This window comes from Carya illinoinensis, chromosome 5 (assembly GCF_018687715.1).
Source record: "Carya illinoinensis cultivar Pawnee chromosome 5, C.illinoinensisPawnee_v1, whole genome shotgun sequence".
Lineage (NCBI taxonomy): Eukaryota > Viridiplantae > Streptophyta > Magnoliopsida > Fagales > Juglandaceae > Carya > Carya illinoinensis.
The window spans coordinates 38,568,654-38,594,741 of record NC_056756.1 but is presented as its reverse complement, the minus strand read 5'-3'; the positions used below and the strand labels follow the sequence as shown (position 1 = coordinate 38,594,741).

The following is a 26,088-nucleotide window of genomic DNA, read 5'->3' as shown; positions in this document are numbered from 1 at the left end:
CCCAAAACGGAAACTAAGCTCGTAGGAGCTGTTCCGGTGGTCGTTGGAGGCCGGAAATAGGTGGGTTAGGACGGCAAGGAGTCGGTGATGAAGTGGTGAAGAAATGGTGGCCGGAGGTGGAGCGACGGCGGCGGATCGGAGCAAAATCCGTGCGCCCTTTGGAAGCTTTTTCCGGCCAAACGGCCGGCCGGTTGGGGGTGGGTTTTGGAGGGAAGGTAGACCGGAAGGAGAGGAAGAGAATGGGACCGGTGGGAGGCCGAACGGTGGCCGGACGGCGGCGGTAGGGCTTAGGGAAGGTGACGCCGGCGTAGGGAGAGAGAGAGAAGAGAGAGAGAGCACGGGGGGGGGGGTATCCGGGTCGAGCGGGAGAGAGGAGAGAGAAAAGAAAGAGAAAAAAGAAAAAGAAGAAAAAAGAAAAGAAGGGAAAAGAAAAAAGGAAAAAGAGAAAAAGAAAAAAAGATGTGAAAAGAAATGAGGTCCAGTCCTCACTCCGGGAAAAGAAACAAACCGCCAAAAAGATTAAAACCACAAAAACAACTAAAAGAAATAAAACACAACCTCAAATAAATTAAAATAAATTAAAAACCGACTTTAAAAACGCAATTAAAATAAAATAAAATATCTGATATATTAATTAAAATAAAAACAATTATTTCAGCGAAAATACACTTAAAAGCGGGTCATCACACGAACAACTTATTTAACATTCAGGTGAGTTTGAACATATTTGTGAGCTGCTTCATTTAAATATAATAATATAATAGATAGTTTATATTTTATTTTATAACTTTGGCTACTAATTTTGACAAACAGACTGAGTTTTTGCTATTATCATTATAAATTATATATGTATTAATGATTATATCCGTAAGGATTCAAGTAACATATTTAATATTTTGAACATGATTCCTTTTAATCTCTTTAAATATCTTAAATATTCTGATTATAAATATAAAAATAATATTACAAAGATAATAAAATACAAAGAAAGTTATTTGAAATTATATGAATTTTTACAAGTCATATTTTTTAATGATCGATTATAATTGAATGTTCACAAACAACTCATAAATAAACAAATTGAACCAAACTTAAATTTAACGGAACTGATCTCAAGCAACTTGTTGAGTAATAGAATTTATTTACCATCTTAATTGTCTAAGTAAATTACTATTGAATAAGGCCAATTTTAATACGCACGGTTTGCCAGTAACTTTGAGATGTGATGTCTCTATTGATTTGTTGAAATCTTTGCTCTTCTGATTATGAAGTAGAGTTTTTCTAACTCAGCAACCCTACAACATACACCTACTTTTATATTTTATTTTGTATTTATTTCTTTCCCCTAGCAAATATGTGGTATATGGCTGCTAAGTAGAATTTTTATACGAGGTAATGAGGCTTAAGGCCCCCGAAACAACGTGAGAACCCCTTCCCTAGAAACATGAAACATTAGGTTGAAGCCTCAATTGGATATTTAGAATATCTCAATATATTTATAAATAGTAATAAAAATGTTTGAATCAAGATGATCTATTGAGTTTTGGGACATGAGAAAAAAAAATTGAATAAAAATATTATAAAATAAAAAAATTATTGAAATATAAATTCTTTTAATATAATTTTTCTTTTAAAATTTAAAAAAGTTGTATGTCTTTTTTAGTTTTGTTTAAGAGTTTGGAAAGTTATAAAAATTGGATGGAAAAGTTGAAGATTTTAAATTAAAGAGTATTTTATGTTTGAGTGATATTTGAAAAGAAAATATACAAGAATACTTTAAAATAATTATGGAGCCAAATGAAACTTAACTAATTTGTTGCCAAAAAAAGGCAAACAATAATGCTAAAGCCACCGATAAAATATCTCGAGGATGGTCATTGATTTCTTTTCTTTTCTTTTTTTTAAAATTAATGATTAAAGAAGCATTTTTTTTAATGATATTGTAATTTTTTTAAAAAAATAAATGTTTAAGAGTATAATAAAAAATGTATAAAAAAATGATGAAGAAAAGGCCACTTATCCTGTGAGATCCCAGCTCGTGCTAGCACGACTAAAAAGCAAATATAAAGAGACTTTAAAAAAGGAGTGCCACGTTACATGACTTTAAAAAAAGAAAAAAGCAAAATTATGATATTACCAATTCGTGTACGTACTAGGAATATATATACCATTTTGGAAGTGATAATGTATATATTAATTAGTTTATTCTTTTTTAAAAGACCTAACACTTTTACTTTAATTATGTAAGATATATAAAACATATTTTTAATAATATTTTCAGGGATGGATGGTTCAAATTACTGTGAAGAGGCATTTGAATATTTTTTAAAGCTCTTAATATTTTAGACTTGAATTTCTTAAAATTGTTGTTCCAACTTCAAAATATGTGTGTAAAGCTCGAAATACTAGAGCATTATTCTTGTGGGAAATATTTAGGATATATAATTATAGAAAATCTTAGTAATATCATTATACATTAATTAAAAATCAATATTATTTTGAGAAATTATTCGTCTACAAAAGAATTTAAAAAAAAAAGTAAACTTACAAATTAATATGGTTTGATGTGATATATTAGATTAAAATGTTTCGCTATAAAATAGTTTTGATATATCATATTAAGTAACGTCAGTTTGTGAGTTTACTTTTGTCAAATCTCTTTATGGATCTAGACTTCTCACTTATTCTATTTATAGTAGCAGGATCAATTCTTTGAAGAATATTCTATTTATCGTTTTTTTATTATCCTCTCAAACCCTTTTAATATAATAATAAATGATTAACTCAAAAATAAAATATAATAAATCATTTCTAATTATTAAAAATGATACGTTAGAAAATGATTGAAAAATAATAAGAAAAGAGATTGTAGACAACATTAATTCCACGAAGCAAAGGTATAAGGAAAATGCTATATCTACCTAGAGTTGGGCCATGAAATGGGTTTCAACATTTTGTTTTTACTTAGTGAGTAAGGAAATATTTTTTTAATTATTTTTTTATTTTTTATTTTAAAATATTTATGATGATTAAAAAATACATAAAATAAAATAAAAAATACTCTTATGGTACGGTATCACTCAAGGTATAAACTTTTAGAGAAATGATTTTTGCAGTCGACAAATGCAGTCGGCGTGCAGTCGCTTTGAAAAAAATAAATTAATATGAGACCTATATGAAAAAAAAAATTATTTTTATAATTTTTTTTTATTCATTCTGTACAATCATGAAAAAAAAAATATTTTTATAATTTTTTTTTATTTATTCCGTACAGCCGACTGCATACCGACTGTATTTATCGACTACGTCTAACAAAGCCCAAACTTTTATCTTTTCGAGGTATGACATTTCATTGGTGGCTGTAGTGCCCCTCAAGGAATAAACTTTTATCTGTCAGAGGTAGTACAACAACAGGCACAATAGCTAAAAAGCATAACGCGTAAAGACAAAGATTGGTCAAAATATTCGTTACTTTACTAGTCGATATCTCGAAACTTAATGTTGGGTCATTGAAATATAAATCCAATCCATAATTCTTGAATATAAAGAAAAATAAAAATAAGAATAAGGCTTGTTTGGAAAAAGTTTTCATCCCAAATTTCTCTATCTTATTTTATCTAATCTTATTCTCAAATATCATTTAAATATAACTACTTTTAAACTAATCATTATCAATTTTTCAAAATTTCAAACAAAAAAAATAAAAAATAATTCAACTTTATCATATCTCCAAACATAAATAATATTAAAAAAATTATATTATAATAATATTTTAATTTTATAATATTTTTTATTTAAATTTTTCTCTATCTTTTTTCAAAATTTCATAAAATATTAATTCAACTATTTTACAACTATTCACAAACTATTTTATTACTATTCAAAAAATTTTATTTTCATCTTACTCTCCAAACTTGTTCTTGAAAGAAATCCACTCAAGTAGGTTACAAAAAATAAAAAAGAAAAAAAATAAGAAAAGGGATTTCATTTTTTAGCTTTTAAATTTTTTAATTAAATCATTTAGTATTTATATTTTAAACGACGTCCATATTTTTTGGGTTTCCAAAATGTGTCACATGTCAAATATTGTCAATCAAATATAATAGACATTTTGGCTAATTTGGTTGTAAAGATGTGGTTAAAAATTTGTGAATAGGAATAAGATAGTTTGTGAATAATAGTAAAATAATTTAAATTAAGATATTTTACGAAATTTTGAAAAAGTAGAGTAAAAAATTAAATAAAAATATTATAAAGCTAAAATATTGTTAGAATATAATTTTTTAATATAATTTTTATTTGAGGATTTGAAAATTTTGAATTATTTTTTATATTTTGTTTGGAAATTTAGGAAAGTTATAATGATTAAGTAATTATTAGATAAAAAATTTAAAAATTTGAAATTAAAAAATATTTGTATTTAAATGATATTTAGATTTTGAGATGAGATAATATGAGATAAAATGAAATGAGACCATATGTGAAACCAAACATTGCCTTCATACATAAGTGCCACATTAACCATCTCATTAAAAAAGTAATCAATTTTAAAAATTCAAAACCTATTTTAAAAAAGCACAAAAATATTATAAAACATTGAAATAATTATAAAAAGAACATAAAAATTAAAATTAAAAAACCACTTAAAAACGAGCCACCCATAAGTGGTGGCCGGGTGGTTTAGGTACCTCTATTTTTTTTTAATGTTCTCTTATTTTAGTTTTGAAGTGACTTAGGTTACGTTTGTGTAGTAAAGTGATTTTAGATATTTGTGAATAGTAGTTAAAAAATAATGATAAAATATTAAATAGTTGTAAATCATAGTAAAAAATATTAGTGAAAAGTAATGATAAAATATTGAATAGATCATTCTACTACCCAAATACAACTATTGACTTTCATTGACTTGGAAAAATTGTACATCTATTCAGTACTGTTTCCGGTCAATGAAACGGATCGGCAAACCATTAATGCGACACTCCATAATTATGCATCAGGATTGTAAAATATTTATTTCGAGAATAATATTATGTATAAATGTTGAATTTGTAAGTGTCATGTAGTTATTTTAAAAATAATAAAATTTATTATTAAAAATTAATTTTTTTATATAAATTCTGTATTTATTTTTTTTTTTCAAAATGATTGAACTGCACGTAAATAATCACGACTGTAACTATTATTTTTTTATTTTTAAATCCATTTTTTTAAATATCCATTATATTAATCAAGTGGGTGTTATAAGGATTAAAAAATATTAGCAGTTTAATTTCTTTAATAGTTATATTAAGTAGTGTAATTTTTTTAAGTATCGCTCTACAGTCACTGGTAGGCGCTGGGGGCTCCGTTAGTCGATTTTATGCTTTTTTTACACGTATTTTTCAACACTTTTCTATATTTTTTTAAAAAGAAATAATTCATAACATTACTGAAAAAACAGTTACTTAATCATTAAATAAGAAAAAATAATAATAAAATAAAAAATCCCAGCTGTAACCCAGCTAGAAGAGTAGCGTTTTCCTTTTTTAATTTGTTAAGCAACAATCTCATTATAATATGTTAAAAGATGTATATTTCTCGTGTTCTAATTATTTTTTTATTTTTTTACAGCATGTATACGTCATCCATAACCATCAATATTTTTATTTATTTATTTTTTCATTTAAGAAGGGTTGATTTGATTAGGTAAAATCAAATTATTTTATCTTATATAATCATTATAATTTTTTTAAATTTTTACATAAAATATAAAAAAAAATTAAATTTTTTAAATTTTAAAATAAAATTATATTATAATAATATTTTATTCAACTTTTAATATTTTATTTCTTTTTTATCTCAGAATAATCAAATAAGAATAAAGTGTCACATGCTTGACAAGCTTTGCCAAGCTTTGCTATCTGCCCTTTCGAATCGTTTCGATGACTGCACCACTCAAAACTTTATTCCTCGGCTCCTTTTGAATGCATGGCTTCTTGATTCTCATTTGCCGAGAAAAAAGAACAGTACGGGAAAAGACAAAGCAAGCCCAAAGGTTTTTTCTTTACTTTTTTTCCTCTTCCTAAGGTCTATGAATCATATTCGTCGTTTGATGATTCTCTTGCTTTTTGAAGGCCAGATAACCCACTAGTTTGCTTGTACTCACATTCTCAAGTTGCTTTTCCTTTCATGTTTCTTTCCTTCCTGGCTAAGAAATCCCTTTCCTATCTCTCCAACATCTTGCTTCTGTGAATTTTAAAGTTGACAGTGAAACGGGTTTTTTGATATCATCATTGATATTGCATGCAGATGAGAAGAAAATGTGTGTGAAAAAGGAATAGGAATAGTGAAAATGACGAAGGGCGACGGTTCAGAGAAGAGAGTTCCTGCTGGCCATCGCTTTACCGATATTGTGCTTTCTTGGTCCCTTGAAGATATTGAAAACGAAGACCTTTACAAGTACCAGGTTTGCGCACATTTCTGTTTAGTTATTATAATCTCAGGGCAGCTTTGGAATGATTTCTAGCATTTAACACTCAGTGAACTATGGATGAAGAATCTCATGCTTTCGAAAAGAAAAACAAAAAAAAAAAGTAGAAAAAAAAAATAAAATTTATCATTATCTTTACTTATAGATCATGATCTAGTCGTGAAATGTGTGCTAATGCAATTTAGTGATATATTGTTTGACCCTTCAGTTGAGTTATATCTGGTTTTGCACTAATTTGTCGAGGGCTGTGCAATTTGGATTAGTCGTAATTTTGTTCTCGGATATATGGTGCCAATAAAATTTAGATAAAAAAAGTAAGTACCATTTGTTACTTTGGTCATGAGACAAATTTTCGGTTTGCTCGGAAAAATCTTCAGCATAACAAGACTCCCATTTCCATTAAAAAAAGAAAACAAGATGCACATGTTCATCTACATAAGCATACATATAACTTTATGAGTTTTGCTACATACAAACACAGTCGCGCACTAATCTGTGTATCAATACTGATTTATTCATACTTAAAACTTAAATTAACACTGTTTTAAATAAAATTTACTTTTTAACCAATCACATCATATTAGTGCACATATTAATACACAATTGTGCTTGCAACTATATTTTTCCTAACTTTATACACGTATGTACGTGTGTTACTGCATATACCCACATATAATATATGTAAAGGCAATCTGTCTTAAAAGAAAAAAAAAATAAAAGAACCCTTTCAAAACAGGGGAATATGAATCTTTTCTCCCATGAAAAGAAAAACTAGAGAAAATCCTTGCTAGCTTCATCCTTGATTATATTTCATTCTCGTTACGTTGGAATTACAAGTTGCTGGTTTAAGCTATGTAAAATGGAAAGAAAGACTAGCGCTGGAGATTTATTAGCTTTCTCCGGCTTGGAGAATGAAAGTCCAATTTGTGTTGTATAAGCGCAGAAATCCAACCAAATACATATGAAGAAATTTGATTAGGAGATGGGAAACAACAGCAAGTCCATTTGATTGGATTGGCTTTGGGTCGGGTCGGGGAAGGTACCGACTTGTGCTCCGGCGGTCTCTGGGGTCGTCTCCCACCACCGCTACAACGACGGTGACACCCCCGACGTCGGTAAAGGATACGGCACCAACAGAGTCACTGCAGATCTGCACGATGGTGCCTACGGAGCATATGGGTGGACCATCAGATCTCGTGGTGGCACAGACTTCGACGCCGGCACTATCTGGAATGCCTCCCATCACCACGGCGGCGAAGGCTGTGGTCCCGGCGTTGAAGAAGGCTACGGCACTAGAGGCACCGAGACTTTTCGAACACTGCGGGACACCAAAGAAACCATCGTCGGAACCTTCTGAGCTGGTTCCCAACTGCAGTTCAGTGCCGTCTACTGTTCCGTTGCCGGAAAAAATCTGTTCAGCCAAAAAACGTTGATCGGTGATAAATGGTGGTGCGGATTCAGTGGATTGCCTATGAAACCTACATCCAATTTCTGATGGGAGAAGTCGAGCCATATGTTAACAAATTGCAAGCTTGCAGTTGCTACAAAGAAGCTTTGATGCTGGTTTGATGCGACCAACAGAGATTTTAGGATTAATAGAAAAAGAACCAATCACAATCATAAAATTACCCAAATTAGATTGTCTTTGAAGCCTACATCTACTGTTGGAGTACGATATGAAAGAAATTCAATGTTGCAGGATGGAGTAGAAATGAGATCGAGCAACATCCAAACCCAGAATCTCATTACACCTAAATCCATGCTCTATTATAAAAGATAATCTTTCTCAAAGAGAAACTTATTTATATGCTGTAATTTCCAATTCCTTGTTGGATAAGCTACACCAAATTAGTTAATTCTCTTACTCTAGTTCTCATATACAGGGAAAGTCAATTTGGAGATGAATTTAATAGGAGTTTGAGTCAAGCTTCAACAGCTTGGATTCCGCCAAGCGGAACACCATGGAATCTCCAAGGGCGTCTCCTCCATAGTTGAACTTGAGCAGAGGAATTGATTTAGTCGACATATCTGCCGAATACCCTATGTTGGCAAAGTAGTTGATCGATATTGATAATCAATCAGAATTTTCTTGGAAAATATAATCGAATTGGATATTATTATTATTTTAGTTATGGGATGTAGCTAACCTGTGGGCGATTTCAACTTCTTTTTTTTTTTTTGAATGAAAAGACAATTATCCTTATACGTGATTGGAAGTAACATATGTTGGATTTCAAATGCGCATCCTAAATACAAAGCTGTTGGTCATTTTGCCTTGTTTAATAAACTGATTAATAGACACTTTTGACATCGTTGTGTTGGGATAGAAAGAATTTTTTTTCTCATCAAATCCTTCCGTTTTGATAATTTTTTCTCTCAAACCTTAGCTTCAGCTTGTACAAACGATTCTGTTAAATGAGTTTAGTCATGTCTTCCAAACAAGGTGAAAGTTGCATATAAATATGTGTTCTACATTTGTTCAAGCTTTCAGATATTCTATTATATAATGGCTTAATCAATCTTGATGAATCTGCAACAAATACACGCTGTTTCACTTTATCTTCTCCTATTTGCATTTTCCAAGTGGATTAATTTATTCGGATGAGTTTTTTGACCTCCAAGAAGTTTGTTTGGCACTCTATTTTAATTGAATTCTTGTTTCATAATTACAGGTGGAAAACATTCCGCAATCCTTTGAATCAGTTGGCCAGTATTTTGGGTCATATGTTTACCCCTTACTGGAAGAAACTCGTGCACAACTGCATTCGAGTATGGAGATTATTTCAAGAGCCCCTTTTGCTGAAGTAATTGAATTTCATGAATCTAAGGCATATGGTGGAAGAAAATCGTATGATGTTGATGGAAGAAAATCGTATGATGTTAAGGTTGATCAGTGGAGAAACAGATTCACTGCTCCTGGCGAGGAGCCTTACAAGACATTGCCCGGAGATGTATTTGTTTTAGCAGATGCCAAACCCGAGGATGTTTCTGATTTACAAAGAATAGGAAGGCAATGGCATTTTGTAGCTGTCACCAAAATTCCAGAGGCTGTGAATAAGGATGATGATGTGAATGAGGATGATGAGGATGATGAGGATGATGATGTGAATGAGGATGATAGCACATCAACCAGATTTGAAGTCAAAGCATTGCAAGACATTGAAGTTGACGTTGGGAACCATAAGACTTGGTTTGTGATTTTCTTGATAAATACAATCCCTAACAAGAGAATATGGAACGCCTTGCACATGCGGGGAAATCTACAGATTATCAAGAAAGTTTTGTGCACTAATTCTTTGGTAAGTAATTTCGTGATGAATTTTGTAGTTATAATAATTCTGAGTTAGGCATACATCCTGACGTAACATGGAAATCTCCAATTATTATGAAGTGGACATTCAGTGAAAGTGGATGTAATAAATGTACAGCATGGATCAGCACTGTTTTTATAATCTGAGACAAAATGTTTTACTTTTGAAGTATAATAAAGAAGAAAAACTCAAGGTTGAGTCAACTTTCCAAAAGTTTTAAGTTGATCACATATTCATATTCATCAGCTATTGAAAAAGTTATTCTTTTGGTTTTCTGAATTTATTTGTCTTACTGAGAATTGCTATTGATTCTTGGTTCGATTATTTTCCCTCTCTGATGTTGCAAAACAGATTGAGGAAGATTGTGATCTCCGCTCTGCAGAGATTGATGGCAGCTGGCATGAGAAATTTGGGACCAGTATAAATTCTAAACTGAATGAACCCCAAACCCAGACATTTCTGGCATGTCTTCGTAAGATGCATTGCAGCCACAACACGGAAGTGGAACTTATATGGGGCCCGCCCGGTACTGGGAAAACAAAAATCATTAGTACTCTGCTCTTATCTTCTTTTAGAATGGGATATAGAACTCTTACCTGTGCCCCCACAAATGTTGCACTTAGTGGAGTGGCCTCCTGCGTAATAGAGTTGGTGAAAGAATTGCTTGAAACGGATGGTTCTTTTTTCTCATTGGGAGATATTCTTTTGTTTGGGAATAAGGAGCGACTCAAACTTGGTTCAGACATCAAAGAGATATTTTTAGATTGTCGGGTCCGAAGGCTTAAAAAGTGCTTGGGACATCGGACTGGTTGGAGGCGTCGTTTTGATTCAATGATTTATCTTCTCGAGGATTGTGTTTCTCAGTATCACATGCACTTGGAAAAGAGCAAAGAAAAAGAGATCAAAGAGGAAAGCAGGGAGGAAACTGATGCTAGCAAAAAAACATACGAGTCATTTCTTGATTTTGTGAGAAAAAGATTCGTTTCTATTTCATCATCCCTCAAAAAGTGTTTTCAAGTCTTCTGTACACATTTACCCAAAAGTTACACTCAAAGCAATTTCCAAAACATGAGTTCTCTAATTGACCTACTTGAGTCTTTTGAAGCCTTATTGTTTCAAGGTAGTGTGGAGTCTGAAGTTTTGGAGGAGCTTTTTTCTCGTTTAGAAGTAGTTGGAGATACTTCACAGCCACGTATGGATATTCCCTTCCAGTTGCAAGCAAGGAGAAGAGAATGCCTTTCTGTTCTAAAAACTCTTCAGGGTTCATTTAATGAACTTGAGCTTCCAATGGGTATGAACAAAGAATCAATAATGGACTTTTGTCTTCAAGAGGCTTCCTTACTTTTATGCACTGCTTCAAGTTCTTACAAACTGCATTCGGTGGCAATGAGAGCACCACTGAGCATTCTGGTTATTGATGAAGCTGCACAATTAAAGGAGTGTGAGTCAGCCATACCCCTTCAACTTCGAGGTTTAAGGCATGCTATTCTGGTTGGGGATGAGCTTCAATTACCAGCAATGGTTAACAGCAATGTGTGTAAATCCTATTTGGTTGTCCTACTTACTGCTCCCTTTGTTGGAATTTGAATTTCCTTTTTTCTCTTTTTTGTTTCTCTTGCTTAATATCATTTTAAAATCTACTTATAGATTTCTAGCGAAGCTGGTTTTGGAAGGAGTCTATTTGAGAGAATGAGCTCACTGGGTCACTCGAAGCATCTTCTTAATATACAGTATCGAATGCATCCGTCTATAAGTTCTTTCCCAAATATGAATTTTTATAGCAACCGGATCTTGGATGCCCCGAATGTTAAAAGAAAAGGCTATGAAAAGCACTACCTTCCAGGACCAATGTTTGGTACATATTCTTTTATAAATATAGTAGATGGAAGAGAAGAACAAGGTTATGTTGGGTATGGTTGGAGAAACCTGGTTGAAGTTGCTGTTGTCAAGACAATATTGCGCAATTTATACAAAGGTAACTACATTTGAAGTCTAGTGTTCTTTTGACCATATCAAGATATTCTTGATTCTTTTTCTTTTCTTTTTTTTTTTTTTTTTTTTTTTTTTTTATAGGAAAACCACTTTCATTCATAACCAATCAGAATTACAAAAGTAAATCAGTCCATAGGACTTGTTCAACACTAGGGGGAGCAGACTCCCACCAAACACTTGTATCAGTAACAGTTCTTGCAAACCTTTCTAATCTATGTACTGATTCATATGCTTCCCTATTGACATGCACAATCGAGCAAACTGGTATTCTAGTTTGCAGCTGCTTAATATCTGTCACAACATTCCCAAACATAGAATTGGCCAGCTCAGGTTTTGATAATTCTTGAGCTAAAATCAAAGAATCTGTCTCAATGCTTAAAGCCTGCAACCCAAGAGGGATACAGAATTGCAATCCTCTGAGTATAACAATAATTTGATCTCTAAAGGCTCCATCACTGTTGCCTCCTTTTTACTTACAGCCAGTAGCACCTTTCCTTCCCAATCTCTTAGAATAAGATCAACCCCAGCAGTGACATCAACATGAAACATTGCTCCATCCACATTAAGTTTTGTCGTCCCTTGTGGAGGCAATTGCCACTTGGTCACTCTCTGAATGCCACTATGATTAAGGCCTTTAGTTTCCTTATAAGTCTTAAGCAAACAAAGAGCATGATTGATTACCTTTGCTGCTTCCAAATGTTTTTCCTCAAACACCCACTGATTTCTTCTACACCAGCATTGACAGTGATTACTTTGTACTCAAGCAACCATCTCTCTAAAGTCCTCATGTGTTCCTGCATTCCTGGCTTGAGGAAACTGTTGATCCCACATTTCAGTAAGCATCTGACATTGTTTAAGAGCATGTGCAGTGTTTTCAATACCTGCAGAACACAATTGGCAGGTGACATCTTCAACTATCTTTCTCATTTTCAGATTGCATCTGGTTGGAAGGGCTTCAATGCAAGCCCTCCACGCAAAAATCTTAACCTTATGGGGAATTTTCATCCTCCAGATAGCCTTCCATAGCTTTTTATCTGCTCTACTCCTGGAACTTTCCCCCTCTGTTGGTGTTGCAGCCAAAGTTTTGAACAATTTATAAGCACTCTTAACACTAAAACATCCATTCCTCTCCATGTCCCATATTAACTTGTCCTCATGGTTTTCTGAGCTGAGAATAATTTTCATAATTGCATCAGCAGGTTCAGGAGCCAACAGACTTTTGCCTTTATGTACATCCCACCACCCTGAATTATGATCAATTAAAACCTCTACTCTTTGATCATCTTTTGTTGATACCACTACTGACTATTGTAAGCGTTTGAATCCAGGCACCCGATGGTCTTCCCATGACCTTATCATTCTTCCATTCCCAACCCTCTACCTGCAACCTTGTAGAAGTTTGTCTTTCACTGACCATATGCCTCTCCACACAAAGGATGGATTGTGTCCAAGAGTTTCATTTTGAAAATTCAAACTTGGGAAGTATCTAGCCTTGAATATTTTGTGAAGTAGGCTCTCCTTATTTTGCATAATTCTTCAGCCTTGTTTTGCAAGTAAAGCCTCATTAAAAATCCTTAAATCTCTAAACCCCATTCCCCCATTACCTTTAGACTCACACAACCTCTTCCAACTTACCCAATGTATCTTCTTATCTTCCTTTTTCTGTTCCCACCAAAACTTAGCCATCATCTGTTCTATTTCATAACAAAGAGAGTTGGGCAACTTAAAGCAGGACATAGTATATGTTGGGATAGCTAAAGCCACTGCCTTTATTAGAACTTCTTTGCCCCCTTAAGATAAGAGCTTTTCGTTCCATTGATGTAACTTAGACCAAACTTTGTGCTTAATTTTAGAAAAAACCCTCCTTTTATCTCTTCCTACCATTGATGGTAGGCCTAAATATTTGTCATAATTCTGGTAGGCTTGAACTCCCCAAAAAGAAAGGATTTGTTGCTGAACTTCTGAGTGGACATTGTTACTGAAAACCATTGTTGTCTTTCCTCTGTTGATTCTTTGGCCTGAAGTATTCTGATAAGTTTCAAGGATTCTTTGTAACTCCATGTTCTCTTGAAGAGTAGCCTTGTAAAAAAGAATGCTATCATCTGCAAATAGTAACTGATTCACCACAGGAGCCCCTCCACACACTCGAATGCCTGAAATCTGATTTCTTGTGCTAGCTTCAGTCAAAAGAGATATTAGTCCTTCAGTCCCCAATAAGAAAAGATATGGAGATAGTGGATCTCCCTGTCTGATCCCACGAGAAGGATAAATAGGGCCAACTGGTTCACCATTAATGAGAATAGAAAATGAGATTGTTTTGACACAAAGCATGACTAAATGGATCCATCTAGAAGCAAATCCCATGTGTTTCATTACAGCCTCCAAATAATGCCATTCAAGCCTATCATAAGCTTTGCTTATATCTAATTTAATGGACATGTATCCCTCTTTACTAGTTCTTTTTCTTCTTAAATAATCAATCATTTCATAAACTTGATTCTGACATCTAGTCTAATCAGTTTCTATTCAGCTTTTGGGGTAATTTCACATTTGGCTTTATCTTTTATAGAGAAAGATGTCTAATCCTATAGCAAGGTTATATTTGTAGATGCAGCACATGTAAGTCATTAATTTGATTTCAGTATAAGTTGATTTGTTTGATCTCTAATTCCTTAGATAAAATAATAAGGTGGAAGTTGATGAGGTTTGTCAAAGTGACTGAATGATTTAGCCTTTATTGTACTGTAATGAATGGGAAACTTCAACATGCTGAAGTAGGAAATTTTTTAGAGATTATCTTATGAGTCCTGGAAAATTTAATTAAGTCCAAAAGAAGAAAACATATATTTGATAAATTATTAAAAATACTGTAAAATGCATGTTTCTGTAATTAAGAATTGTCACATTGTATCTTTATCCTTCCATGTGGTCTTCCTTTCTAGAACTCTTGATAATGGAACTTCTTCCCTAAGATAAACCGGTACTTAAACGTCCTGGTTTCAACCTATAACTAATTTCTGTTTTTGATATATTATTTTCTTTGTTTTTGGATTTTTCTTTGAGAAAAGCTTGGGTTGGTTCAAGACAGAAGCTCAATATTGGTGTAATATCTCCTTATGCTGCTCAAGTAGCTGCAATTAAGGACAAACTTGGAAGGAAGTATGTTAATATTGATGGGTTCACAGTGAATGTGAAGTCAGTTGATGGGTTCCAGGGTGGGGAGGAGGACATAATAATAATATCAACTGTGAGATCTAATAGGTATGCATCAATTGGGTTCTTATCGAATCATCAGAGAACAAATGTTGCTCTTACCAGGGCAAGGTAAGATATTGTAAACTCTTTTGGAAAGTTTATTATTGTTTCCATATTGATATGTATGTAGAAAATATCAGTTTCCCCGTAATGCCTTTCAGGCACTGTCTATGGATCTTGGGAAATGAAGGTACACTTGGTAATCGTGACTCTATCTGGAAAGACTTAGTCCTTGATGCTAAGAAACGTCAATGTTTCTTTAATGCTGATGAAGACAAGGATTTACACAAAGCACTTTTAGATGTGAAGAGAGAGTTTGAACAATTTGATGATTTGCTGAAAGGAGATGGCATACTTTTCAGAAGTGCTAGGTGGAAGGTATTTGACATTCAATAGTTATGCTTTCATTACAAACTCTACTCCTTTTTTCAATGTTCACTAGTGGCAGTGTTAACACTCTTTCTTGATTAGTTTATGTAGCTTTTCTTATTAACTTTTATGTATTCTTTCTTTTCCCATTTCCAACAGGTTCTTTTCAGTGATAATTTTCTAAAATCATTTAAAAAATTGAAGTCTGTAACGAGAAAAAACTCAGTTATAGTACGTCTATTTAAACTTTCCATGGGCTGGAGACCCAAGAAGAGAAGTTCAGATCCAGCTTGTGGAAGTTCTTCACAGATCATAAAGCAATTTAAGGTTGAAGATCTTTATATTGTTTGTGCAAATGACATCAGAAAGGAATCGAGTGACAAAGCAAAGGAAATGGGGTACCATCAAGTTTTGAAGGTCTGGGATATATTACCTGCAGGGGAAATTCCTAAATTAATCAAACGGCTTGATAGCATGTTTGGGAAATATACAGATGACTTTCTTAATCGCTGTAAAGAGAAATGTCTTGAGGGGTATGTATGCACTTCTGCATTTTAGAAAATCTTTAAAGATATTGCTAAATTTGCAAGAATAACTTCGTTATATATTGACTTTTGGAGTGGTTTAACTTTTTTTTGGTTATTTTTTGCTTAGGGATTTGGAAGTTCCGAAGAGTTGGTCAAGCTCTTTTGATATTGTACGGATTAGGAATGTTGCTAATAGTGAAAATAAGAGTGATTTAATTGGTTGCACTTCTGATGGTGGAAATTATGTTGAGAATGCAAAGGTTAGTGAGAGTCTGATGCTGATGAAATTCTACTCTTTCTCATTTGGTGTAGTGGATCATTTGCGTTCAAACAAGGATAGTGGTGAATTGGATATTCTATTTGAAGTAACTGACCAAGAGCAGGAGATAATTGTTTTTCCTAGAAGTGCTTTTATACTTGGAAGGTCAGGTACTGGGAAAACCACTGTTTTGACTAGAAAGTTGTTAGAGAAAGAAAAGAAGCTTCAAATGACAACAAAATTATTTTATGGTGTGAAGAGCGATAACCTTGTGCATAGGCCAGAAAATGAGGTTGAGGAGACTTCAGAAACAAAGAGAATTATATTGCACCAGCTTTTTGTGACAGTGAGCCATAAACTGTGTTATGCTGTCAAACTACAGGTCACACAACACGTTTCTCAGTTGAAAAGGTGCATAGTTTATTTCATAGCACTCTCACGTGAATTCATTAGCCACTAGTTCCATTGAGTTTGGGGAAGTTAAGTTTTTTTTTTTAATCTCTTGGCTTGATTTTTATTAGAAACTATGAAACTAAGTTTTCACTGAATTTGATGGGGTTTTGAGAGATTTCAAAAGGAACTTATGTTTGGATGCATATAAATTTCAGTAAACCACGGACCCCTTCCAGTTTGTTTTTTGGGAGGCCAATTTATATTAAAACGTGGTTCATAAGTTAAATTCAAGCTAAACTTTCGTACCACATTTCATGTACTTCTTAAGTTGTTTACTCCTTGATTTACTACAACTTTGTATAATGGATGTAATTTACTGATAAAAAAATATTATATATATTGGATGTAACTATACAACATCTTATTATTCCTTTTTTTTTTTTTTTAATCTATGTTGTATTGTTTCTCCATATAATTTTTAGCTTTAGAATATGTGGGAATTGGGGATTAGGCTTAGGTTAGCACACAAGTTTCGAAAGTTTTTTATTTTGTTAGTACAAATCAAGGGGGGATATATTATCTTGTCTAACATCTTAGCAGCCTCGAACAATCGTGGGTTTTGCATTTTGCACCCCAAACTATGAAAACCAACTCATTACACCCTCAAGCTACCACATATTGCACTTCACACTTTTTTAATTGATAAATAAAAGGGAAGTAATCGATGTAGTGGCACAATCTTGATAATTAGATTTTAAGAAATAGTGAGAAGTATTAAAACATCCTGTAAATAAGCACTATTTGTTTTTGGCAATAAAGTTGTTCAAGGATTTTACCATGAGCCTTTTATGACTTTGTTTTTTTTTTTTGGTAGCTCTGTCCGCGATGGTGATTACTCTAAAGGTACCAGTTCAAATGATATTGATGATTTTGACGATGCAGTTCAATTCAAGGACATCCCAGATTCTTTTGTTAGTGTTCCTACCATGTCCTATCCTCTTGTGATAACATTTCATAAATTTTTGATGATGCTTGATGGAACTGTGGGCAATTCCTACTTTGAAAGATTCCATGAAGTGAGAAAACTTGATCCTGGTCGAGTTGGTGGTAGATCAGTTGCCTTAGAGACCTTTATAAAGTTGAAGGAAGTTAATTATGAGAGGTTTAGTTTATCATACTGGCCTCATTTCAATGCCAAGCTAATTACAAAGCTTGACTTTTCCATAGTTTTCACAGAGATTATTTCTCATATAAAAGGTGGCCCACAAGCTGTAGAGGAAGGTGATGGTAAGCTTAGTCGTGACGACTATCTTTTACTATCAAATAGCCGTGTTTCCAGTTTAAGTAGGCAAGAGAGAGAAATAATATATGAGCTTTTTCAAAATTATGAAAAGATGAAGATGAAAAGGGGTGAGTTTGATCTGGCTGATCTTGTGATAGATCTACATCGTCGTTTGAGAATTGGAAGCTACACTGGTGATAAAATTGATTTTGTATACATAGATGAGGTTCAAGATCTTACATTGAGCCAAATTGCGTTATTCCAATATATCTGCAAAAATGTTGAAGAAGGTTTTGTTTTCTCTGGTGATACGGCTCAAACTATTGCAAAGGGAATTGATTTTAGGTTCCAGGATATACGATCTATATTCTACAAGAAGTTTCTTCTAGAATCAAAAAGCCATGGACATAATAAAAGAGAAGAAAAAGGAATAATGTCAAAAATTTTCCATTTGAGCCAAAACTTCCGTACTCATGATGGGGTTCTCAAACTATCACACAGTGTTATTGAACTTCTATATCGTTTCTTTCCTCAATCAATTGATGTTTTGGAGCCTGAGAATAGTCTTGTGTATGGAGAAGCTCCCATTTTACTTGAATCAGGGAGCAATGAAAATGCAATCATCACTATTTTTAGAAAAAGTGGAGCAAGTATTGTTGGCTTTGGTGCAGAGCAGGTAATATTGGTGCGGGATGATTCTGCTCGGAAGGAAGTTGCCAAATATGTTGGGAAGCAAGCTCTTGTTCTAACTATTGTGGAGTGTAAGGGCCTTGAGTTTCAGGTGGTTATTGTGCATGTTTATTTATTTGATTTATTGGCTTACATTGAGTTGATTAGCCTAGTTTATTGTTGAATTCTCAATGAATAAAGTCATTGCTTTGAAATAACCTTATTAATATGTTCAAGTTCATCATCACGCCATGTCAATAGGATTGTTCCTAGATGGCATCTTTTTGTTAGGATGTGGTGTAAAAGTGAGTTTTACACCCTCCAATTATAAGATGCCTCAATAGAGAAAGCACAAATTTTTAAAAAGGATGCATCACACACGATTATAAAGTAAAACACTAAAATATAAAGCATAAGCCCCCAAATCTCAAACCCTAAGTAATTTTAAGACCAGCCCCGGTCATACTCAAGGTAGCAGCCGCCACCCCAAGAGATAGACAGAGTAATCACCATCAATCTGACTATAGCTCAAGTGTGGCAGCCACCCCCAGTTGGATGTGTGTGTGTGTTTTTTTTTTTCAATATTTCTTAATTGTTTTAATTTTTAATATGTGCAATCTAGTGTGAATGTGTGTTTTTTTATCATTTAGTAGAAAGTTGACATGTCGGTTTTTCATTTGAGGATGTAAAATAGGGATTTCCACCACATCCTTATTGAAGTTAAATTGTTGTTCCCACGATGTTGTTATCATATTGCCTGATATTAGTACCAAACTGCCAAGTACATATACATCTTTTTCTTGCAAAACTCAAAGCTTCAAGCTTTTATGTCTAATAGGATTTTTATTGTAGGTCTTGTGCAAAATCTTAAAATTCATATTTCTGCGTATTATGTCTACATAATAAAAATTGTCGCATCACATGATTTAGCTATAGTCCATTTTCTTAAATAGTAATTTATTGAGCCATATTTTCTTGGTTTTGGGTGATTCTTATGTTGTCCTTGTGCAGGATGTATTGTTGTACAACTTTTTTGGCTCATCACCTTTGCAAAATAAATGGAGGATAATATATGAATACATGAAGGAATATGATTTACTGGACTCAACTTCGCCAAGCACCTTTTCCACTAAACACAATGTCTTGTGCTCAGAACTAAAGCAACTTTATGTAGCTGTCACACGAACAAGGCAGAGATTGTGGATTTGTGAGAATACAGAGGAGTTCTGCAAACCTATGTTTGACTATTGGAAGAAAAAGCGTCTTGTCCAAGTCAAACAACTGAACTACTTACTTGCTCAGGCAATGCAAGTTGCTAGTAGATCGGACGAGTGGAGGTCAAGGGGCATGAAGGTTGTCACTCCCACTCTTTATAAATATATTTTGCTCCTATTGTGACTCAAATACCTGAGGTTATTTCATAGAAAAAATCATGGTGAAGGAACTATGAGGCTTTCTTATTTTTTTTAGTTTTATAGACAAATTTTTTCCCAAACTAACTCTATTACTCCTACCAGTACTTTATATTAGGTCATTGTTTTTGGCCCTCTATTATTAAAAGTTCTTTTGCTCCGATTGAGACTACAAAACCTTAGGTTATTGCATGGAGAATATCGTGGTGAAGGAATGATCAGAATATTCATCTGTGGTGGTATCATAGGCTTCAATTTTTACCCAAATTAATAGCTTGGCAATGATAAAGATGATACAGTCATTGTTATTGAATTCTGCTATGGAAATTATTACTTTTATCTTGCAATTTTAGTACTTGTGAATGAGGGCATGATGGATTTGTTGAAATCTTGTTTTTTTTTTTTTTCATTTTTGCAAACACAATTACCCCTCTATGGATATCTAATTCTTTTATCTATACAGTTATATCAGGATTGTAACTATGAAATAGCAACAATGTGCTTTGGAAGAGCCGGAGATACTTATTGGGAAAGAAGATCTAAGGCTGTTGGCCTTAGAGCCACAGCTGACCGAATGCGGCATTTGAATCCTAAAGCAACAAATGGTCTACTTAGGGAAGCTGCTGATATATTTGAAGCAATAGGCAAGGGTGATTCTGCTGCCTGTTGTTTTTGTGAGTTGGGGGAGTATGAAAGAGCAGGTATGCATTAGATTCTAGGAAAGTCATCAACTATAACCTACCATGTGCTTGTGGTGTTTGGGTTCTAGTTTTGGTGTTAAATTTTTTTGCAATGGATAATGCATCTTAAAACCTCAATCCATCTTACAGTTGAATTCGAACCTTTTATGGTATTGGAAGCTTTTGAAATTATAGAAATAATTCTGAGCGATGTCATTGTCTAGTGGAATGGTAAAGTCTCAAACTGTCAAGTTTCAAGGCACATTTGAGTTTGGAGAGGGGCCAGCCCTTTGTAGAAAAAACACTGAAAGTAGAACCATATCCAAACTACTCTTAGGACCACCCCACTTTGGTGGAATCAACATTGGGTAGTGACCATTTTAAAAGATTTGAGGGATGAGAATATAAAAGGCCGAAATGTGCTCCACAAGTATTCCTTTTTATTGTTTACTTTTTCATCTTTACCATTATAACTGTGTTCTTCATGGAATTATTGATATAAGTACTTGTATCATAAACACTGTCATGCGACCTTTTATTTAATCTCTGAATTTTTTGCCATAAATTTCTATACACGAAGAAAGCTAAAACATTAACTTAAGCACAAAAAAAAAAAAAAAAAACTTGAGAGTGGTTTGGTTTTAATGAGACTTTTTGTTTTTGACTTGGCATAAATCCAACTATTGCAGGTAGGCTGTATTTAGAAAAATGTGGGGAGTCAAAGCTAGAAAAGGCTGGGGAATGCTTTTCTCTTGCAGGATGTTATGAACTTGCAGCTGATGTTTATGCTAGGGGCTATTTTTTCCCAGAATGTTTAAAAGTTTGTTCCAAGGGAAAATTATTTGACAAGGGTTTGGAGTACATTTGCTATTGGAAACAAGAAGCAACTATGGACTTTGGCGTGGTTAGAATAGGAAAAGAAATAGAAAAACTTGAACTAGAGTTTCTAGAGGGTTGTGCTCATCATTATTATGAGCGTAAAGATCACAAATCTATGATGAGGTTTGTTAAAGGTTTTCATTCCATAGAATTGATGCGCGAGTTTTTGAATCGTCTGGATTGTTTTGATGAGCTTTTGTTGTTGGAAGAAGAATTGGGCAACTTCTTAGAGGCTGCAAACATTGCGAAGTTAAGAGGGGAGATACTAAAGGCTTCTGATCTCCTTGGGAAGGCCGGTAATTTCAAAGAAGCATCCATGCTAATTCTCCTCTTTGTGTTGTCCAGCTCATTGTGGACAGTTGGAAGTAAAGGCTGGCCTTTAAAGCAGTTTACAGAGAAGCAAGAGCTTTTGGCAAAAGCCAAGTCGTTTGCTAAGAACGAGTCCAACAACTTCTATGCTTGTGTTTGTACAGAGGCTGATGTTTTATCAAATGAGAAGACTAGTATGTCCGTCATGAAAAAATCTTTGAATTCTTCTCAGAGACATAAGAGTGCTTGTGGCGAAATAATATCTGCTCGAAAAATTATAGATGCTCATCTTCAGACAAACTCATCAAAGTATATGTGGGAGGATTATTTTGTTTTTGATCGAATAAAGCATTCAAATAAGATGATCTCCAGAAATCAAATTTTTGTAGAAACACTTGTTTACTTTTGGAATTTTTGGAAAGATCATGTTGTAAACATTTTCAAGTATCTCAGAAGTCTTGAAACCCAAGATTTTAATGAATATAAACAATATGGAGATTTTTGTTTGAATTACATGGGAGTGTGGAGACAGTTCCGTGAACTTAACGCAATATATCTTTTGCTCAACCCTGGTGCTGATTGGGTAAGAGATTTGGATAATCAATTCCTTCATCAGAATGGAAAGTTGGTTTCTATTAATGTTCGCCATTTAGCTTCGACTGTTGGAAGTTACTGGTCTTTAGAAATACTTTCTGTTGGTCTGCAAGTTTTGAAGCATCTTGAAGCTCTATATAATCTCTCATTACAGAATAACCTCTCCATGTTCTGCCAAAGTAGATCACTTACTCATATATATGAGGTTGCAAAGTCTCTTTTGGACTGCGGGTACCGAGATGATAAGACATTAAAGAGATTTGTCAAATTTTCTGCTGAATCCTTCTTTGGCTATGTATTTCCTCTAGATTGGCAAAAATCAGTGGCAGAGAACATGTTTTCTCTGAGAGGGAGTGAAGTTTCTAGGAATTTACTACAGCAAGCGATATTGGAAAACATCAGCTCGAGGGGTAAGCTAACTTATGGGAAAATTGGAAGAGTCGTGATGATAATTTTTGGATTGGGTAAGCTAAACAATGATTTGTATGAGAAGATTTTAAAATTGTTTGATGGAATAGATGGGAACTCACCCTGGAAAACATTCATTCAGAGTCTTTGTGGGAATGTTGATATTTCATTTCCACACGCTACGGTGCCTGACAATATCTTTAAATCTCTAAGAGAGTGTTCCCTTCTATTCAAGCTTTTTGAAGTTTTGAAGGATACCCATAACGCCAACTGGATGAAAGAAAATGACTACATATCTCCTGGTTGTTTCTTGTATCTTGTTGAGCGCCTATTGATCTTGGCATCCTCCTTCCATGGTTACTTCATCACTTCGAAGTCTTCTTTTGTTGAATGGTTTATCTACAAAGAGGTAGATAACAACCCAAATTCTACTTTTGTTTCTGAAGTGCAACCTTCTCTTGGAGGAATCTATGAGTCAATTATCGATTTTGTTCAGCAGCTTCTTTTTAATAAGAAGGAGACACTTGAATGGATCAGAAGGTCTAATATTATATATGTGCAGGATTACTATTCGCTGCTGGTGTTGAGATTGGTTGCTATAATATGTTTGGTTTATTTGAACACTGGGAGATTTTTGGATTCACTTTTTGAATTGCTTGGTAAGAGCTATATCACTGAGCAACTTCCATCCGAATTTTATGATGTCCTTAGGAGAAGACAAAAACATTTACATATGAATGTAAATGTGCTTGCTGAAGCATTTAAGAAGGTCAACAATTCTCTTGTAATTGTGAGTTTGGGAAAGAATTTTTGGCAATTTTTATGTCCAGATGCAATTTTTGTTGATATGACGGCAAAGCAATCTTGGGATGAAATGTTGAGAGTTCTGCGTCTTCAGACAATCGAAGCCTCTCGAGGTCAAATTGGAGCTATTGAAGTGGGTGCAACTAATGCTTGTGGTGAAGTTTCTTCGTCAAATAGTTATGATCATGGGGGTTATAAGCTTGCGCCTTCAAACTTGGCAGGTCAGGGTGATTTGAATAACATAATTGGAATTGAACTACCAATTAATTATAGTTACTTTTGGGATAGATTCTTCGAAGCTTTGAAGCCATTAGAGGTTGGTGGAGATCCAAGGTGCATGTTGGAAAATGACCAAGCAATTAAGGTGATACACTTATTTTACATTGTATTTAAACTTTTGTAGAAAGCATATGCCGATGAGCACCATATTGAATTTTCTTTTTCCTTGTGAAAAAATTAGGTAAACATGGGGGAATGTATTCACCTTTTAAGTATTATTATGAGTGAATGCCATCAGATGAATATTTACCACAAACATGGAAAATTATTGAATGAAGTAGCTGGCATGCTCGAGGAACTGAATCTACTTTCTATTGCATTGGATGCGAGGTAAGCATATATTGAATTAGACATTCCCTGCCTTCTTATGCTTTGTTCAAATGGGTCCTTTTCTTGGATCTTATGGTGAAATCTTCAATTAGATATGCCATGCTTTGCTGACTTGTGTTTCCTCCCCCCCCTCCTCCCCCTTCCTTCTACATTACCTTATTAGGGAACTGCAACCTGGGAACAATATGTCAATGATTGGCGAACTTTCCAAGAGATTACAGTCAAGAAGACAACATGTCGAACCATTCCTGAGATGGACATTAGAAACTGACAATACATCAGTGGATTGGTACAATGAGATGGATAGTGATGGTGAGGCTAAGGAAGGCAGCAATGTTGATAAGGGTAAGTCAAATGCTTTAAAAGTTGTTGCGGTGTATGGAGCTTACAACCAAAGCAGAAAGGAAACACAAAACAAGGGCAACAAGAAGTCTAAGAAGAAGAATAGGGGTAAAGGAAGCCGGAAGAAATAAATAGTTGTACATGAGTTGGGAAGGTGTGATGACACTATGCTTTTAGAAACATTAATTCTAATGTGCTATACGTCATTGAAGGAGCCACCTAATACATATCTCAATGTAAAGTAAGACTCAGGGCTGGAATTAACTGCTTATTAGTTTTGGTGTTAACTAGATAGAAATCATTCTACTCAAATGTCCTTTACCTTCTAAGAGATGATTTGTGATGTGTGTGATGTTGTAGGTCAGATCACTAACAAGTAACATTTTCTCCTCCCAAGATATAAAGAAAAGGCAATCTAGCCACTCACAGTTTCTCCTCGAGAGGAATACTTTAATTGACAACTATATACTAAAATATTTGTGTTCAATATATATATATATATATATATATATATATATATATATATATATTTTGGTATGTCTTTTCTTTATACACACACAAACACACAAGTGTTTACAGTCCTGCTTTTTGGAAGGCAGACAACCATTTTATGGCAAGAACCCAAAATCTGCAATTCGGGATGTCGTGTATTTTATTGTTGAACTAAAATACTTGCAACCTGTTCTTCCAAAGAAACAAAAACAAAACATTTATTAATAATGATTTTTTCAAGAATTGTGGATTATTGAATTTTTATTTTTGCCAAGTAAGAATTATGTCTTGACATGTGAGAAGTAGTTAAAATTAATCAATAATATAAAGAAGACCCAAATAAATACGAGAATGGAACTTTGAACATCTATTATAGCACGTCAACACTATTATAAAAAATCACAAAAGAAGTTTAAAATTACATATTTTCAATTATTTTTCTTTAAAAAAGAAAAAAAAAACAAAGGCTATCTAACAGTTATTCTACTCCCAATATTTTTCTTTTCTCTATTTAACAAAATGATTAGACATTGTTTTTTGAGGTTCAAAGTGAGGACATCTGCTTTGATATCATGTAAAATCACTACTTGTCCTAGAAGCTTAAACTGATGAGAAAAGTTAGATTTAATTATTTGTATTATGTTTTTAACATACTAGAACACTTTTCACAAAATAATACTAGTTACATCCACTATATAAAATGTAAAGCAAAGAAATAACCATTATCTCATCCATAGAGAGTACAACATAATTTTGGGGAACTTCATTCGCTATATTAGTAGGTGAATCTGGGGGATGGGCTGCATCACCCCTATTGACAACCAACAAGCATTCTATCCAACCTTACACAAACCCAAAATTCAGCAAAACTAAACACAAACTAATATAAAAATTGAGCCACATGTTTTTTATTGACTAGGATTGATGAAAATATTAATGGAGAACTGTGCAAGAGGTGTGTAAAAAACTTATAGAAGATGAAATTATATATATTTAACGTAATTAGTAATTACCAATTCTCCTCACTGCCGTC

At 33.7% G+C, this 26,088-nt stretch overlaps 1 protein-coding gene across 6 annotated transcripts in view; it reads left to right on the top strand.

Annotated features, from left to right (window-relative positions):
* The window catches only part of LOC122311308, a 49,282-nt gene extending 24,261 nt beyond the window's left edge, over positions 1–25,021 (top strand). For 4 of the 6 annotated variants that reach the window (XM_043125823.1, XM_043125822.1, XM_043125820.1 and 1 more), the window contains 3 exons: positions 21,308–23,976; positions 24,073–24,221; positions 24,385–25,021. In XM_043125823.1, coding sequence (XP_042981757.1) covers positions 21,308–23,976; positions 24,073–24,221; positions 24,385–24,694 — 3,128 coding nt within the window. In that variant the 3' untranslated portion in view covers positions 24,695–25,021. Of the gene's footprint in view, positions 1–6,107; positions 6,446–9,141; positions 9,769–10,131; positions 11,314–11,427; positions 11,756–14,840; positions 15,097–15,188; positions 15,406–15,555; positions 15,930–16,050; positions 16,594–17,449; positions 18,639–19,537; positions 19,880–20,401; positions 20,640–21,307; positions 23,977–24,072; positions 24,222–24,384 lie in introns of those variants that run through there. The other 2 variants (XM_043125825.1, XM_043125819.1) reach the window with 2 other exon arrangements.
* The last annotated feature ends 1,067 nt before the right edge of the window (positions 25,022–26,088 follow it).